The 17,107-nt window shown below is 39.9% G+C and overlaps 1 protein-coding gene across 7 annotated transcripts in view; it reads right to left on the reverse strand.

Moving 5' to 3' along the window:
- The window catches only part of si:dkey-92j12.5 (multiple PDZ domain protein), a 44,547-nt gene that overhangs the window by 1,567 nt on the left and 25,873 nt on the right, over positions 1–17,107 (reverse strand). For 5 of the 7 annotated variants that reach the window (XM_037765191.1, XM_037765185.1, XM_037765192.1 and 2 more), the window contains 21 exons: positions 14,940–15,128; positions 14,171–14,348; positions 13,250–13,360; positions 12,788–12,853; positions 11,323–11,391; positions 10,743–10,842; positions 9,628–9,836; positions 9,127–9,218; positions 8,897–9,020; positions 8,599–8,691; positions 6,929–7,003; positions 6,524–6,850; positions 6,184–6,267; positions 5,342–5,535; positions 3,743–3,890; positions 3,554–3,625; positions 3,223–3,346; positions 2,683–2,726; positions 2,177–2,299; positions 1,174–1,278; positions 546–649 (listed from right to left, as the gene is read on the reverse strand). In XM_037765191.1, coding sequence (XP_037621119.1) covers positions 546–649; positions 1,174–1,278; positions 2,177–2,299; positions 2,683–2,726; positions 3,223–3,346; positions 3,554–3,625; positions 3,743–3,890; positions 5,342–5,535; positions 6,184–6,267; positions 6,524–6,850; positions 6,929–7,003; positions 8,599–8,691; positions 8,897–9,020; positions 9,127–9,218; positions 9,628–9,836; positions 10,743–10,842; positions 11,323–11,391; positions 12,788–12,853; positions 13,250–13,360; positions 14,171–14,348; positions 14,940–15,128 — 2,631 coding nt within the window. The remainder of the gene's footprint in view (positions 1–545; positions 650–1,173; positions 1,279–2,176; positions 2,300–2,682; positions 2,727–3,222; positions 3,347–3,553; positions 3,626–3,742; positions 3,891–5,341; positions 5,536–6,183; positions 6,268–6,523; positions 6,851–6,928; positions 7,004–8,598; positions 8,692–8,896; positions 9,021–9,126; positions 9,219–9,627; positions 9,837–10,742; positions 10,843–11,322; positions 11,392–12,787; positions 12,854–13,249; positions 13,361–14,170; positions 14,349–14,939; positions 15,129–17,107) is intronic. The other 2 variants (XM_037765188.1, XM_037765190.1) reach the window with 2 other exon arrangements.

Genomic DNA, 17,107 nt, shown 5'->3' on the forward strand with positions numbered 1-17,107 from the left:
AAGTGTCTCATCTCACCAGGACGGACAATAGGTGAGAAAAGAGAGGTGACTTTCTAATGTGCTGTATGGTTAAATGTGATGAACTATTACAGAGTTTTGAGTGTCATATTCAAGAACACAATTTCTCAACCTTCTTGAATAATAAATGAATTAGGTTACAAATAATTACTTTTACAAGTAATTAATGTACTTCTTTCAATTAACCATTTCCTTGATTAAAATGTCAGTCAGTTTCTGAAGTTTTATAGCACATTCAAATGTATTATTTAGTTTGATAAGCTGTCATAAAAACCCTGTGTTATTTTCACAATGAATTGACACAAAGAAATTGACATTTTTAGCTGAAATTGCCTGGAAAAAAAAGTATTGAAAACAAAGCAAAATTCAAATCATGGGAAATATTCTGTCTTAGTGGCTGCACTTTCTCATTATTGTCAAGGGAACCGGGGTTTGCCATTGTCCTCATTCGGTGAATAAACCAGGAGGGAACCAAAGTAATATCATGAAGTACAACAGCAGGAGACTGTCAGGAAACTGATTCTTACCAGAGGTTGTTGTGAAAGCGGGGCAGGCTGCTGGGCTGGCCTGACGACCGCGCATGCACATCATTGTGCTCCTTTGTGCTGCACCCACCTGAACCCGCTGTCACCTACACACACACACACACACACACACACACACACACAATTTGACACTAATCTGATATCCCACTGCTGTTATAACACAGCCATGCCTGTCCCAATGTTAATACAGTGGAGTACAAATATAAAACCTTCTGATGTTTTTTTTTTTTACACACAATGTACTTGTCAAGAACTGAAATTCAGCTCCTTACAAACACCTCTTTTTCTCTCTTGCAACAAAAGTCTTTGCAGAGGCTTATTAACATGAAGACAAACAGCTAAATCAGTGTCAGAGTTACAAATTACAGTGTAGTGTTCACCAGCAAAACACTGATAACGAGGGGAATGACTGAAACTATCTCATTTTTATTCCTTGTTAAAGACTGGTTTAATGTATGTAATTATGTCTCGGAGAGTTTTATGAAAGTAATAATGACCTAGAGAGGAAGCAGGGTACGGTTCATTGAACAAAAAGTTGCTGACATTATCGCAACGTTGTGCCTCGTGGGCATTATACATTAACTACTGTTATGTCTCACTGTGACATTACCTGCAGACTGATGGGTCCGGTGGTGTTGTTCAGCATGTCTCCCGCTTGGACGTGAGTCATTCCCTCCATGGACACGTCATTGATACTGAGGATCCTGTCTCCTGTCTGATGGACACACGCAAACTTGTACTTCTACAGTAAATTTGCGAGAACATTTTATTGACTTGCGGAACATTCATTCCCTTGAGACATACCCTAATTTTAACCAACACCGCTACATAACTAACCCCAACCCTTCCCCAACCTTTAAATAAAGTCCTCCTTTCTTTTTGGGGGCTTTTAGTGAGCTACTATTCCTAATCTTGGAATGGCCTCTATATATATACTGAATGTATTCCTGATTTTTATAGTCTGTACTATACATTTTGTGTTTTGTACAGTACGTCTGTCTTTACGATGGCTTTGTCATGGCCGTCGGCGTGTGATACCAACGCACAGGGCACCCTTTAGCGGTGGCATGAAACGCACCGGGGCTTTCAATGAACTACAATGTAAACTGATCCGCGGCAACAGTAAATGCTCATAGATAGTGTTGTGGTGACGTAGTTTGAAGAGCGAAAGAGACACACAGGTTGGGCGCTGTACAAACTTTTTTAAGCTCAACTATGTTGTTTTTTCCTAAACCTAACTAAGTGGTTTTGTTGCCTGAACCTAAGCAAGTGTTTTTGTTTAATACACAACATTAAGCATGTGTTTACTGCGACCGGAAAGTGACGCCGAGGGGTCTGCCAAAGCGTCAGTATGTGACGAGTTGGGATGAGAACGTGTTGCACAGACATATGGTGTGACATTTTTAAACCCTGAGAAAAACATAATTCAAATCTTAACCCTAAAATCAAGTCATGTCACTTAAATGAACGTTTAACCCTGGTGAGGACTGACTTTTTGTCCTCAGACAGGAGGTGACATCTTACAATGTGATGATAACAGATCTGCCCCCCCCCGCACATTATGAATCCATAATACACAGACAGGCACACAGACATCGGCACTCACTCCCCACCTGTAATTGCTGCGTTTTGGCAGCCAGTCCATTGGTATCCATGGCAGCAATAAAAAGAGGTACGTTGTCATGGGGACTGCCCACTCCTCCTGCTACACTGATGCCCAGGGAGCCACATGGACCCTGTGGTGATACACACACACACACACACACACACACACACACACACACACACACACACACACACACACACACACACACACACACACGCGCACACACATTGTAGACCCTGTTAGACAGTACTGATGACTCACAAGGCAGATTCTGCACATGAGATAAACAGCTAATGTTATGTAAGCCCGGGGTCCAACCAGGTAAGGAGGATATATCTATATCTAATTTAGAGTTTGTCATTTGAAGTAAAAGAACAAAAGCTCTCAGGGGTCACAGCCAAATACCGACTTTCTGAAAATATACATAAAATGTTGAAAGTCGGTTTCTCCGAGACAGTATTGGGCACTAATAAAGAGAATTATTTATTATTATTTCACGATTTTATGCCTTACCTTTTGTATTATTACTTTTCTGGTCTCAGGGTAGTCTGGAAATGCTGTGGGAGAAGAAAGAGATGTGAGATCTGTTTGCATAATCAGCTTGAAGATGTTAACAGCACTCTCTCCACTCAAAGTAAATTGGATATGTATGCGTATATAGGTATGTATGTATGTATGTATGTATGTATGTATGTATGTATATGTGTGTGTGTGTGTGTGTGTGTGTATATATATACAGTATATACATATATATTTATGTGTATATGTAAATATACACATATAAATGTATGTGTATACTCTCTCTCTATATATATATGTGTATATATGTATGTGTATATACATTCTGTATATACATATACACATGTATATACATACATATACATGCATACATTTATATATATATAGATGCATATATATATACTGTATATATAAACACACACATATATAAATATATATATATAAATATACACATACACATATACATACATACATATATATATAGATATATATACAGAGAGCGAGAGAAAGAGAGAGAACAGGAGGGCGACTCACAGTAGCTCCCTGTCTTGTTATCTGTCTCCCTCTGGTGGCTGAAGGTAGCATCACATTCACTTGAGTGGGTCAGGGTGGAGCAGTCAGAGTCTTCGCTCTGGATGAAACACAACTTAAAGTACTCCTAGTTTCACAAAGTACTATTGTTAAAATACTGCAAACGAGCAATAGTTGAATTACAGAAAACAGTGAAATTACTGAGCTGATTCAGTCTGGACTCTCAATACAATACAGATCGTAGCTAAATCCAAAACAGGCAAATTCAACACCTGATGACATCATACATTTTCTTTGATAGCCTGTCATGGATTAGACACAGACATCAGTTTACCTGGCTCTGCTGTGAGTACTGTAGCCCAGCTTTAAACCGAGCCAACTCCAGGAGGACCGCTCCGCTGCAACTCTGAGAGCAAAGTGAGACATCTTGCATAAGATGATGAATCTGTAAAAAACAAAAAACGTATAACCCCCTACTAATTTGTTTATGGACTTGGTATGTGTAAGTGTGAATGTGTCCGACCTGCAGAAGTTTGTGTGCATGTTCCTGTGATGCTGCACGGACATCCTCCCCGTTGATTGACAGAATCTGGTCACCTAGCAGCAACCTGCCATCTGAATCCGCTACGCCTCCTTTGATGATATCTGACACAAAGATGCCCGTGTCATTACTGTTGAAAGAAAACTGAGGTCAAAAACGGTGTCTGTTCCGCACTCGTAGACTGAATTATGTGACCTGTACTCCTGCTGTTTTGCATAACGTCACACTCGATTGTGCAAATTATGCATCTATCACCTCTCTTTTTTATAATAACGATCCCTGTTGCTACAGACTCCCTGACCTCTGAGTGAAAGCCTCAGAAGTCTCCTCTTCTGATACTTACCTTTAGTACTGTTGTTGTGAAGGTAATTTCATTATAATACACCCTATACAAAACACTTCAAAAGACTCTATAGTACGGTTAATAATTGTTTTTTTCTCTCTGAAATTGGTAATTTAATAAAAGAGCGAAAAAATTTCAAAAATGCGTTGAAAAAAAGATCAACTTCAAACATTTATAAAAGCAAATAATACCATCCGATACTACATCAAAAAGAAGAAGAAATTGTAGATATGAATTTGGATATGAATTTTTTTCTTATCAAATGAAGGTAGATAACGGGGCTTGAAGTCTGTTTGATATTTTGAAATGAAGAACTCTCTCTTCATTCTCCTTTCTGTGTGAATGATGAACTTCAGTTCTGCTTCTTGTGTGTTTGTGCAGCCTGTCCTCTTTCCAAGTTACGTGGTGGAGAGGAGGTTGTGTGGCTCTAGCTGTTTGGCAACACCTGGAAGTTGCTTTACATGCTCCCGGATCCATTTTCTTTATTTATGTTCACATTTTGTCATACAGATTATCATGGATCTCTCCTCAGTTGCTCTCCCTGAGGTTTCGTCCATTTTTCCCCATTAAAGGGGATTTTGTTTGGGGAGTTTTTTTCTTATCCGAAGAAAGTTCAGAGGCTTTATCAATAGGTGTACATTAAAAGTACATTGTGGGCCATCTGATCAGCCGTAAACCAGGTGACAGAATATTGGCAAGTTTTATTTTTAACTGAAACATCAACATGATGAATCCTTCCTGTTTAAGTCCAATTGTTTCTGGATTTGCTGACTATAAAAACATTGCCACATTCTAGCAAAACCGCCATGCTGGAAAAAGCAAATGTCAACTGACTAACGAACCAACTAAAAGTGGATTCAGGTTAAATTTGATAAGAGAGAAATAGGCCATACATGTGCTTAATCACTTGTTTTTTTATATAGGTGCAAGAGTTGAATGGTGGTGTGTTTGCACTTACAGTATGTCACATATGAGAATGGTGATGATGACGTTACACTGCTTGTTGACGTCATCATCAACCTCTTCCATTGGCTTACAGTTGCCAGGCAAATTTGCGTTGACTGTTTTCTAAACTAATATCTCATAGCAGAGCTGGCCTTGTAAGATCCAGGCCGGCTTTAGGAGGCTACGTCTACAATGAACTTGAACTACAATGTCCCACGTCATTTAACCTATGGTACAGTCAAATCTGGTAAACTTTGATGTTCCTCATTTGTTAAACAACATCATGAATATACCTCTTCCCCACAGTGGTGAAACCCAGCCCCTCTCCAGGACGAGGCCTCAGCTCCAGGCTGAAGACGTCCCACAGGTCTTCCTCCCTGTAGGCCTCTTGGTGCCTGTAGACGCACAGGCGAATACGCTGGGTGGTGAGCCGCAGCACGCCAATGGCCTCGTCGTGAGTGGCCAGTCGCAGGTCTATACCGTTTACCTGGGAGGAAGTGAGAGAGATGCAGGAGGTTAGTAGTAACTGTATTTGTTTATCACAAACAGCAGATGGATTTTACAACAACTAATGACTAAGGAGTGCGTTATCGTGATTAACGGCTACATTGAGGGCCATGGCATCAAACTACAAGCAAGTTATTGCTTTGAACAATCAATGTTTTGCATGATTTTTGCACCATTATGTGCATTTCACCATCAGATTGTCTTATGACAAAATGTCTTAACCTGTCCCCTCATTGGCATCGGAACATCTTGCCAAAGGAATGCAGTTTAAACTTAGCCGACTGGCTACCACTGGCACATTTACAGAAATGTTGACTAATGTGTGTTGTCCTAACAAATAAAACAAATTTAAATAGAACAGCATTTACAATATGTTATATTGTTTAAATGGAGATACGTGGCATTCACTGGACAGTAATGCCATAAAGATATAAGCCTTGACTTTAATTTTGATCACCGAAATGAAACAATAAATAATTAAATTAGTTTTATTTTGTTGCATTATGCTTTATGATATAACTATAATGGAATGCCATCTAATCACAACCGATTTGGATGAACACTAAACACTGTCTCTGATTCAGCCAAATGAATAGATAAAGTTATGTTTGTGTGTCTATAATAATACCTCTAATATCTGGTCTCCAGCCTGTATCCTCCCGTCTCTCTGTGCTGCTCCTCCATCATTTATTTCATGGATTATTACTGCCCCCTAGTGGAAGAAACACAAAACACTTATTATTACAGATAATCCAATCCAGCTAAATTTAAATTAGCATTGAACTACTTAGTATTTCACAATACATCATCACCACTTTCACTGGCAATGCCTGAGAAGATGCATTGTATTGTGAAGGAAACATAAACCCATATTGTCAAATTATTTAGGATTATTAAGGACTGATAAAATGATGATTGATGTGTGTTAAATTAAATGTTGATATCAAATATCAATTGACTGCTCTCACCAGCAGAGTGTCACACCCTCCTACAATGCTGAGGCCCAGGCCTACACTTCCTTTACAAAACTCGATTGTGGTTTCTCTGCCAGCCACGACTGGGCAGCTCAGGAGGTCAGGAGATGTGGGAGCTGCTCCGAGCAAATCAGAGCACCCGCTGGGAGAGGTCTGCGTGGCATTGAGTGATGAAGAGGAGGAGACAGGGATGGAAGCAGGAGAGAGAGGGCAGGGATGGGAAAGAGATGTCGGGGGAGGTAGAGGAAAAGAAGAGGAGAGACTCTCACGGCTGATGGAGAGATTGACAGTGACCCGGTGTTTGAGGATCAAACTGGACACCTGAATACAGAGAAGACAGGTGAGTCATAAATCATTAAATCAGCTTGACCTTGTGTGTGTCTGTGTGTGTGTGTGTACCTGGGATATTGACAGTCCTGACAAAGGTTCATCACCCACTGCTATGATTATGTCTCCAACCTTTATCCTTGCGTCCTGCACCCAGACAGAAACATGAATAAAAAATGGAAGATAAGCAAAAAAAAATGTATGAAAGTGAATGCAACAGAAGGATAGAGAGGAAGTGAGATTAAAAATCAAACACAGCCTCTGGACAAATATCTGAATAACTGCTGCCCGGGGCCCTACATGAAAGCTTATCAGTAAATGACGACATCACTTTAAAACACGGCAACCATCATCTCAACGTTACTATAAATAGTTTAAATATTACCAGGAATACCAAGAGATTAGAGCAGTTCACAGCCGTGAGTATCGTAATGTAATGTGATGCTCATTCATGCCTCTTTTTCACGATTGATTATTATTGATTGCCAAAGTTACAGTCAGGCCATTGAGGCTCGTTAGATGCAGATTAAATTATGTGCAACCTGAAATAATTCTAAAGTCTGTGATGAAGCCTGAAATCACTGAGACGACACTGCTCATAAGAAAAAAACTAAAAACAGAGTACACAGAGAATAATCTAAAAAAAGTATATGTTATTCAGGAATTTATTCTGGACACTTTCGTGAGGTTATGATCAAATGCAGTGGTGGAATGTAACGAAGTACATTTAATCAACTACTTGTACTTTGCTTGAGTATTACCATTTTATGCTACAGTAGTTTATACTTCAACTCAAATACATCTCAGAGGTAAATATTGTACTTTTTACTCCACTTCCCTTTTGGGTAACACTTTATAACCATCATTAATAAATGGTAAATGAATAGTTAATTCAACATTAGTTAATAGTTGTTCTACTGTTAACAAACAATTAACTGATAATTAATAATGTTTACTTATTATTAGTGATGCTATAATTGATGTTATTTTATTACTAGTTTGTGTATTATGAAATAATTAGTTCATAAATTATATATTGTGTCATAGCTGATGATAACAATTACATTAGTAAAATATTAATTAACCGTTTATTGATGCACACATTATAGCATGTTATATACTATATTAAGTATTAGTTAATGATTACGAAATAATTTGTAAACATTTAAGAAATTGTTTGTAAAACATCTATAAACTTAACATAGATAGATGGACCAGAAACCAATTATTAACCATTGATAAAGTATCAACTATCTATCTAAATACTTTTTTTAGATGCTTTACAAAGTATTTATTATCCATTTAACAGGGTATTATAATCACCAATTGTAACTTTATAATAGCCATCTAAATAATGTTTTATAGACAGTTTACAAACCAATTATTAACCACTAACAATGTGTTACCAACATCTGGTCCATCTATTTATGTAATGCTTATATATGTTTTACAAGCTATTTTTTGATGGTTTGCAAATTATTTAGTAATCATTTACAAATACTTAGTATAGTATATAAAATGTCATACTGTGTGGAACAATTAACTGTTAAAATAACATAAATTATAGCATTACTAATAATACGTAAACATTATCATCATTTCATTGTTTGTTAATAGTAAAATAACTATTAACCAAAGTTTAATTAACTATATTTCCCTCTATTAATGATGGTGATTATAAAGTGTTTTTGTTTTTGATGAAGATGTTGAAGGTTATGATGGTGCTACTGATGATGTCACACCTTACTGGCAGTGCCGTGCTGGATCAGGGACCTGACCACCGCTCCTTCCTTGGACTCCCCCTGTGCCAGGCAGAGGCCAAGACCTGTGTGATCCTGGAGGGAGAAAAAAAACAAGAGTTAGTGAAGCAAATAGCTAATATCATATTTACAACGATGTGGGTAGGTCATCATATTCTCTCTAGTATCGAGACGTGTTTTTGCTACAATAAGAGTCTGCTATCACTCAACCGGTTTGCTTGAGCTGTGCAGCTGGAGAACTGACAACGGTTAATGCCAAGATTTACTGAAGGTATTTCACCTGAGGTAGGATGATGTGCTGGATGTCTCTGGATAATCCTCCACGCTCGGCAGAGTCCGTCTGGGAGTCGACTGTGTCCTCGCTCTCTGTTGTGGATCCCTGTGCCGTTTGACCTGCTTTATTCCTAGTAAAACAAAACCAAAGCTGATATAATCATCAAAAACAACCTATACTGTATATCCTGTGTTGTTTAAAGTTTAGGAGAACTGCAAATACAAGCAGAAAATTACCTGATGAGAATGATCTTGACTTTAGACGGAGCGTTATTGATGATAGTCGAGGCGTTTTGGTGACTCCGGCCGTACAAGATCTGACCGTTGATCTGAGAGAAAAATCACGTTACTGTCTCCTCACCAAACCTTTCCTTTATCTCATCCACCTCCACATAAATCTGCCATATTCTTCTGACTCCCCCTCTCAGCCGTCAGCCTCTCCTCTTCCTCATCATCTCTATTACACGGTTGCTCATCGCGAGAAAAACCAGCCCAGCACCAACCATCCTTCAAATGGTAATTTGTCTGATAAATCTACTGTGCAGGCACTCGACGCTCTCTACTCATCCATGCCTCCAACCCACAACCCACTGCTCTCTCTCTGCTGCTCTCAATTTTGACTCTGATATTTTGTCTCTCTCTAGGACTCCAACCCTTCTTGCCTCCCTAAAAACTCTCCCATCTGTTAATCTCAACCCTCCTGACTGATTGACCCTTTCTGTTCCCATTCCTCCTTACCTCTAGTAGCTCGTCTCCAACCCGGATCCTCCCGTCTAAACCAGCAGGTCCTTGAGGGTCTATGTCCGCCACGTGGACACTCATGCGGGCCCTGGAACCGTCCTTGTTCCCCGAGAGGCCGATTCCCAGGCCGTGAGCAGCAGGGTCCTTCTCCAGCTCAATCATATGGAGCTTCCCAGACAGGCTGCCATAACGCTGAAGCATCTTTTCTAGGAGAGACAAGAGTTAACAAGGAGGATATGACGGGTGAGCCAGAAAAAAAGTGTGGACTGCTACATGTTATGACTGACACTTCATGTGGAGAGGAAGCATTAAACCCCGGAGGAACTCGTGCGAGTGTGTGATGCCGCAATTTGTCTGTGTGCCTGTCTGTATCTATTTACATTGTCGTCTCCAACTAAATCTCAGCCTGTAGATTGAACAATTATCATTAACATGTTGGTTATTTACAGACAACACTTAGTAGGTTAAGTGTTTCAATCAAGTATGTATAGAAGTCTGGAAAGCAATATCCGGACACTGTGTACCCGTATGTGTCGGTCTGATGGTATACAGGCTTTTTAGAAAAATCTGCTCTCAAAATGTTTTATGATGAGTAAAAAAAATGTATTCAACACATTTGTTAGACCTCAAGGATACACACAATGCATTTCGATGAGCAATACTGAATGTAAACAGAATTACGCTGTTTGTTTATAAGAAAACTCCACAGGGTGCTTTTAATACCATAAGTGCATAAAGCAAACCAAAGCGGTATTGCGGAGGTGTGAAAGACTCTAATTAGCATATGAATAACAGTGAAACCGCCTCGCTCCGGCATTGAATGAAACCTCTTGGTGGCTTTCAAATAACGGACCTTTAAATACCAAAATTGTGATCATTCAAAGTATAATTTCAGAATGTGTGTGAGATGACATTTTTATTTGAGTATTACAGCTTTTTCTTTTTGTAATGGAAGTGTGTAGCACAAAGTCTCTCTGGGCCAGAGGGCATCACGTGATCTGCACTGTGTGAAGGTGGCCGCTCCACTAAAATCGCCACACAGCTCCTTATCCTGGGGGGCTTTAAAGGATCCCTGTGTGAGTCTGTGTGAAGTTTTTATGGTGCAGACTTACTCCTGCCAGTATCGCCCTCGTCTCCAGCTGCCGCTGTGATTGGTGTTGCGACGGTTATGGGGCTTCTCCTATCTGTTCTATTGGATGTCGGCGAAGGTACCTTGGGAGAAGTTTTGCATTATTGAACAGGCAGAGTTGGAGATGCCTCAGGGGTCCTTCAGGCATGAGTTGGACTACCCCTGAGGCTTGTTCAGTGTGCTTGATGTAGCAGTTGGGAAAACTGACGAACAGGGTGAATTAATGAACACAGTTTTAATGTCAGCTAAAAATAACATGAAAGATGACCAGAATCATGCATTATTTTGTAACCAACTTACAAGTGTATGGAAAAATAACTTCAAAAGAATGCACACTGTCTATTTAGGGAGTTATGCATCTCCACCAAAGAGAAAAACAAAGGGTTTAAACAAACAAGGTAGCTGCAAGGGACTTTGAACTACAAGGGTTCTATCTACAAATATGCACGTTAATTAAGTTTTTGGAAGTTGGCTTAGTGCAAATGCTAATGCAAGGCTGCTTTTAAGATGCTGCATACCCATGATAACACACGCAAACACACGCACACAACCGATGTACCAACCTTAAAGGGGGTGGGAGTGAAGGGGTTTGTAGGGGAGACACTAAGGAACAGACTGAGAGTCTCTGCTTCCTACGATCATGAGGGGAAACACAGATATAGTCCTATAACACAGCAATCTACCTCTCAAAAAAAACCTTCAAACCTCCTTCATGCTTTTTAGAAAACCATGTAGGTGTTAATGACTCATCCCTCCATATATATAATATAGTGTATATACATCACATTCTCTATACGCTACAGCCATACACAGCCAAACATCAGGAACTGTGTGGGAACAGAAACTGAGAAAATGATTTCACAGCTTGTCATCTGTGTAGCTTTGCAGGGCGGTACACACACACACACACACACACACACGCACACACACACACACACACACACACACACACACACATATATATATATATATAATTTGATATACTATACAATCTAAGGATGCACCGATTCCAAAACAGTTATCAGATATCAGGCCGATAAGGATTCAAATAGCTGGGTATCGCTGTAAATGGGGACGATCAATTAAATTCCATGTTTATATACTGTCCAAATTATATGGTAGAATTTGAATTCCTGTTAAGTTTTGACCTGTTTGTTGTTGCATTAAAAAGGTTTACACTTCTTGTAATTCCTGTTAATTTTGAAGATTTTTTTTACCTAGATGCTGGTGTACATGGATGTATAAATTAATTTGTTCATTCCTATATGAGTTGCTCAGTGGCGCATGAAGCCAAAATGGCTCAACTGCCGAGTGCTAAAGTACCCAGATCATCCGGCAATCTTCAGCATCCATTTGGCCCATAGAGCAGGCGCAGTAGCGTTTTCTTTAACCCCACCTCCCAGCCCTCGATCCAGCCTCGATCTGGAGCTCATTCACATGAACGGATGAAGGGAAATAACTCTGGATTCGGCTAAGAGTGCATTTTACAACTTTTAGGACCTAATGATTTAAATAAGGGCTATTCAAGTGTTCATACTCGGAAGCTGATTTACCTAAAAAAAAAAAATTATCCGCTGATTTACGGACGTCTCTTTCACAATGTAAGTCTATGGGAAAAAGTATTTTTGGGCCCGATGGCATCACGTGACTGACACGGAAGTTGCAATATCGCCGTTTGGCCTTTATGAAAATTTGCTTCACAATAACAATTCAGTAAGTTTATATTTTTGTATTTATTTATTACATTTTGTTTTAAGTTAGGAAAACAATGTTTAAGTCAAGCCTGATGTTTCCTTGCACATAAAAGAATGATCCCAGTCACTTCCACACAGTGAGGCATACAGCTTATTAATTAAACACTGGTATTGGATCGGTACTCGGTATCGGCCGATACCTAAAACCCAGGTATCGCTATCGCGTCATAAAAAGTCAGATCGGTGCATCCCTAATCATTATCTCAAAGCTGGAGTCTCTTTTTAAGAGCAAACAGCAGTGTGAAGCTCAAAGTATCTAGTAGAACAGTGTTACCTTGCTGCTGTGTGAGTTAGACTGCGGTGTTGGAGTTAGTCTCTCATGGTTGGTAAGCATAGGGGACTGTGGGCGAAACAAAAGGTGCAGAGAAGGAGGATAAACATCTATATAAATGTGAAACGTACCGCAGATGCTTCAAATGATGCATCCAGTATATACTAGATATCTGTCAAAGATAACTTTGTTCAATATGCTTTATATCCAGAGGACATCACACTGTAATGCTACAAACTCCCACGCTAAAACACTGCTGAAACTTCTGATGGAGTTGTCCAACAGAATATACACTGCACCTTTGCTTTGCATTTGCTGAGTATTGAGATTCAGTGCGAAATAATCTGGGGCATCAAGGGACTCGAACGCTACACAATGTAATGTATGCATACCTGGTTATACATTGCACAATGTATTTGTAAGCCAGTAGAAATGTGCTATTTTTCGGGCTGTTTTCTGCAGTACCTGAGATCTGTGTTGTCCAGACTGGACCAGGAAGATCACAGAGTCTCCGGCCCTGCGGATGGCCTCCACCGCCTGCTCATGGCTGGCATCTCGTAGGTCCACACCGCACACCTTGGCCGAGTCAACACACACACAAAGCAAATATTGAACCAAATGACATTAGGCTGATCCTGTGAAATTACCTGAAAAAGCAAGGAGTCGCAATCATGTGATAATTTACACCATAGTCTGCAGTGACCTAATACAGCCACAGATATTAAAGAGATGGCTACCTTGGTGGAAACAATGTGGCAAAATCTGATGTCTAATGATAAGTTTTCTAATATCTAATGGTCAAATAGTGCCAAAAAAAATGTTTCACGAGTTCTTTTGTCACAGATTTTAGATTAAATGAATCTCTTTTAACAGATTTTGCCATTATTGTAATTCAAATATACTGCACATAAGATATTTGTAGGCAAGACACAGTAAGGTGAATTGCCCAATTACAGTTTGCGCTAGTTTGTATGAGGAACTATTGCACCTAAAACACCTGTGTGTGTCTGTGTGTGTGTGTATGTCTGTGTGTGTGTGTGTGGCATGGAGGGGGTACAATTGCATTGCATTGTGCAATCCTGTATTGCATAACGACATTAAGGCTGAACAGTGGACCTGCAGTATGTAATGGGTTGGAGTGAATAGCATGTTATGGTTATTTAGGCAACAGGATTGTTCATTACTGTAACACATTATCATCAAATCATCATCTTTCTATACAACAGATGCCGCAATGCACGTACAGCCACAATACACACACAGTGTACATTATACAAGGTATGAACACGTGCAGCAAACACACACTACTTTTCAGTCTCTCTACCACTCACAGACTCTTATACAGTATATAAACACACACACACACACATACACACACACACACACCTCTAGTATCCTGTCTCCAGTCCGGAGGGTGCCATTATGTGCTGCCGGGCTGTCGGGGCTGATGTGCTTGATGAAGACTCCCCTCATCATCTCTCCACTGCTCAGTCTCCGGCCCATGCCTCTGCCTCCCATTATGCTGATACCCAGGGACTGGCCCGGCGCTCGAGTCAGCCGCACACTGGAACACAAAGCAGGATACAAGGAACATCCACACACACACATCGTAGAGCTGAAAATCCTCCTTACGCCATGGGTATGATGAATACATGTTCTCTGTGTTGCCTGATGAGGACCTACTTGGTATGAAACATTACTTCAGAAATGCACAAGAAGGAGAATTAATCCAATGGGCATGCTTTTTTATATTTCTTTCAGCCTCTTTCCGCTGCTTAGGGCTTCGGATAAGTCTCAAAACAATAGAATATTATACCTGCCAGGGAGACACACACACAGAAGCTGGTCTTTGCATGCATGCATGCAGTGCGGCTTATGTGATTTATCCAAGCGGGATGCAGTCATAAATGCGATAAATACAGGTTGTGAAAACAGTCGGTTTCTCTGGGCCTAAGAAATGTGAGCGTGTTGAGTCTGCGCTGTGCTGCTCTCCCCCTGCTGTGAACATAACCTGAGCACACTAGGATTTTGCTAAGCCTCTTCTGGCAGAGAGAGGATGAAGGGCATGATGGGCAGGGGTTTGAAAAAAGAAAGGGCAGAAAAAATGGAAAATCTGAATAAAATCTTAAGGGCATTGTTACACTGATTCACTAACCTTCTAGGTTGATCCCAAGAAACTGTGGTATGAGAATGAAGCTCCTCTTGTCCTTCATTTTTACCGTGCACCTCCAGCTGTGGTACTTTCCCATCTGCGCTACTCTGGTCCTTTTTCGACTCAACAATCTCTCCAACTTCTTTTCCGTTCTCCTTCTTCTTGTGAGCGAGAGACTTTGGAATCTGCCAACTGATGGCGAAAAAACATGCAAACAGAAATAATATCAATGTATGATGTTGAATGGAAAACCTGATGATTATGTATAGTCATCAGTGGGTCCCAACCTGGGGTCCGGGGCCCCCTTTGGGGGGCACCAAAGATCACAGGGGGAGCGCCAGGATTTGTCTAGTCTGACATTGTCAAACTTAGGTTTGCTCATATATAACTAACCATAATAACACACTTATTGGATAGTTTATACAAAAGTCTGTATATAACTAACTTTGTATGTAACTTTTTAAAAATATGTATTTTTTTGCTACTTAGTAGCAAAATCTAACGAAATATTCTGCTTCAATCCATATTTGTTGGAGTTTAGCCTTTCAAAAACAACATCAGTGGGAGGCCCACACCTGCATTAACGGGGCAGTCTAGCAGCAATCTAACAACACCATAAATTACATTCATTTAACCACAATAAAAAAACATCTATTTCTTATTATTAATTAAGTCATTACAAAAAAAAAAGATATAATCTATCTGCATTCATTTGGCGAATCCATCAGGATGTCATCACTTTATTTATGTTGACAAAACTGACAAGTTTTATTCATTAAAGAAAGATGATGTACATCATAGTCCAAATGTCATAATTTTCCTCAGGAGTTTAATCAATAAGTCTATTTAAAGAAAATTAACTGGCAATCATCTTTTAATCGCTGAAGTCAATTATCAATATGAAATGCCAAATATTTCTTCATTCTAGCTTCTCAGATGTGAGGATTTGATGCTTTTCTCTGTTTTCTGTCATTGTAAATTGAATGTCTTTGGGTTTCATAATTCAATTTTCATAATTAAAATTAAAAGATAATCTACAGATGAATCCTTAGTGAAAATAAGCGTTAATTGTGGCTCTTCCTCTGTGAGTTCAGTAGCATTCGCCTACATAACACTCACAGAACGGCTGCGGATAACAAGGTATCTTGGCGTACTTTGTTATTTTTTTTCTGACACACTGTGACACATGGCCAATAGCGATTTATATTGGCAGGCCTTGAGAAGTTACACTGCTTTAAGTGCAAATAGACCCGAAAAATACACATTTTCTGCCAGCGAGGTCACAGTAAGGTAGTGTCTTTACAGTATGTGTGTGTGTGTGTGTGTGTGTGTGTATATATCTACACAGTATCTCTGTATATATACACGGTATATGTGTATGTGTATGTGTGTGTGTGTGAGTGTGAAAGAAAGAGGTAGAGAAGGAGAGAGAATTTTTCATGAATATATTTAACGGTGGAGGGCTGTAATAAGCCCATGGAGGTGAGTGATAGTGGTGCTATCTGCGCAGCAGGAGCCTATAGCCAGTTCAGTTACAGAAGAGGGCAGAACAAATGGTTCCACCAGTGCTGAAAGAGAGCGGCCAGGAGAGGGGGGATAGGACCAAGCCAGGGAGGAGAGGGAAAATGAGGTAAAGGGAAAAAGACCAGAGAGAGAGAGAAAGAGAGAGAGAGAGATGAGAGACAGATGGAGACACAAAGAGTCAAGACAGAAGTATAGCAGAGGAAGAGACAAAGACAACGTACTGAAAGATAAGAGTGAAGAAAAGGCTGCGGAGAGAAATGGGAGTGAGGGAGGGAGGAGGCAAGAAGATGGAGCGAAAGCAGGGATAGACAGAAGCGAAACAATTCATTTTCGCTGACAGTCAGCACTGAGATCCATAAGCGAACAGCTAAATATAACTCAGAGATTCAACATTCAGAGAAGCTTTTGCCTTTACCACAGAGAAGAATGGAGAGGAGAAAATACGGACTGGAAGAGACTCAAACTGAGCTGGTGGCACACTGAGACACATTGTTTCCTTCATGGATACGGTTAATTAAAGTGTCATATAATAATTAGTAGGACTTAAGCTGCTGGGTAACTGAATTGTGTGATGTGTTGCAGTAATAAAACCCTAGTCTGCTGTAAAAACAAAAAGCCTGAGGGTTAAGACACAGAACCCACAACAG

This window comes from Sebastes umbrosus, chromosome 3 (assembly GCF_015220745.1).
Source record: "Sebastes umbrosus isolate fSebUmb1 chromosome 3, fSebUmb1.pri, whole genome shotgun sequence".
Taxonomy (NCBI): domain Eukaryota; kingdom Metazoa; phylum Chordata; class Actinopteri; order Perciformes; family Sebastidae; genus Sebastes; species Sebastes umbrosus.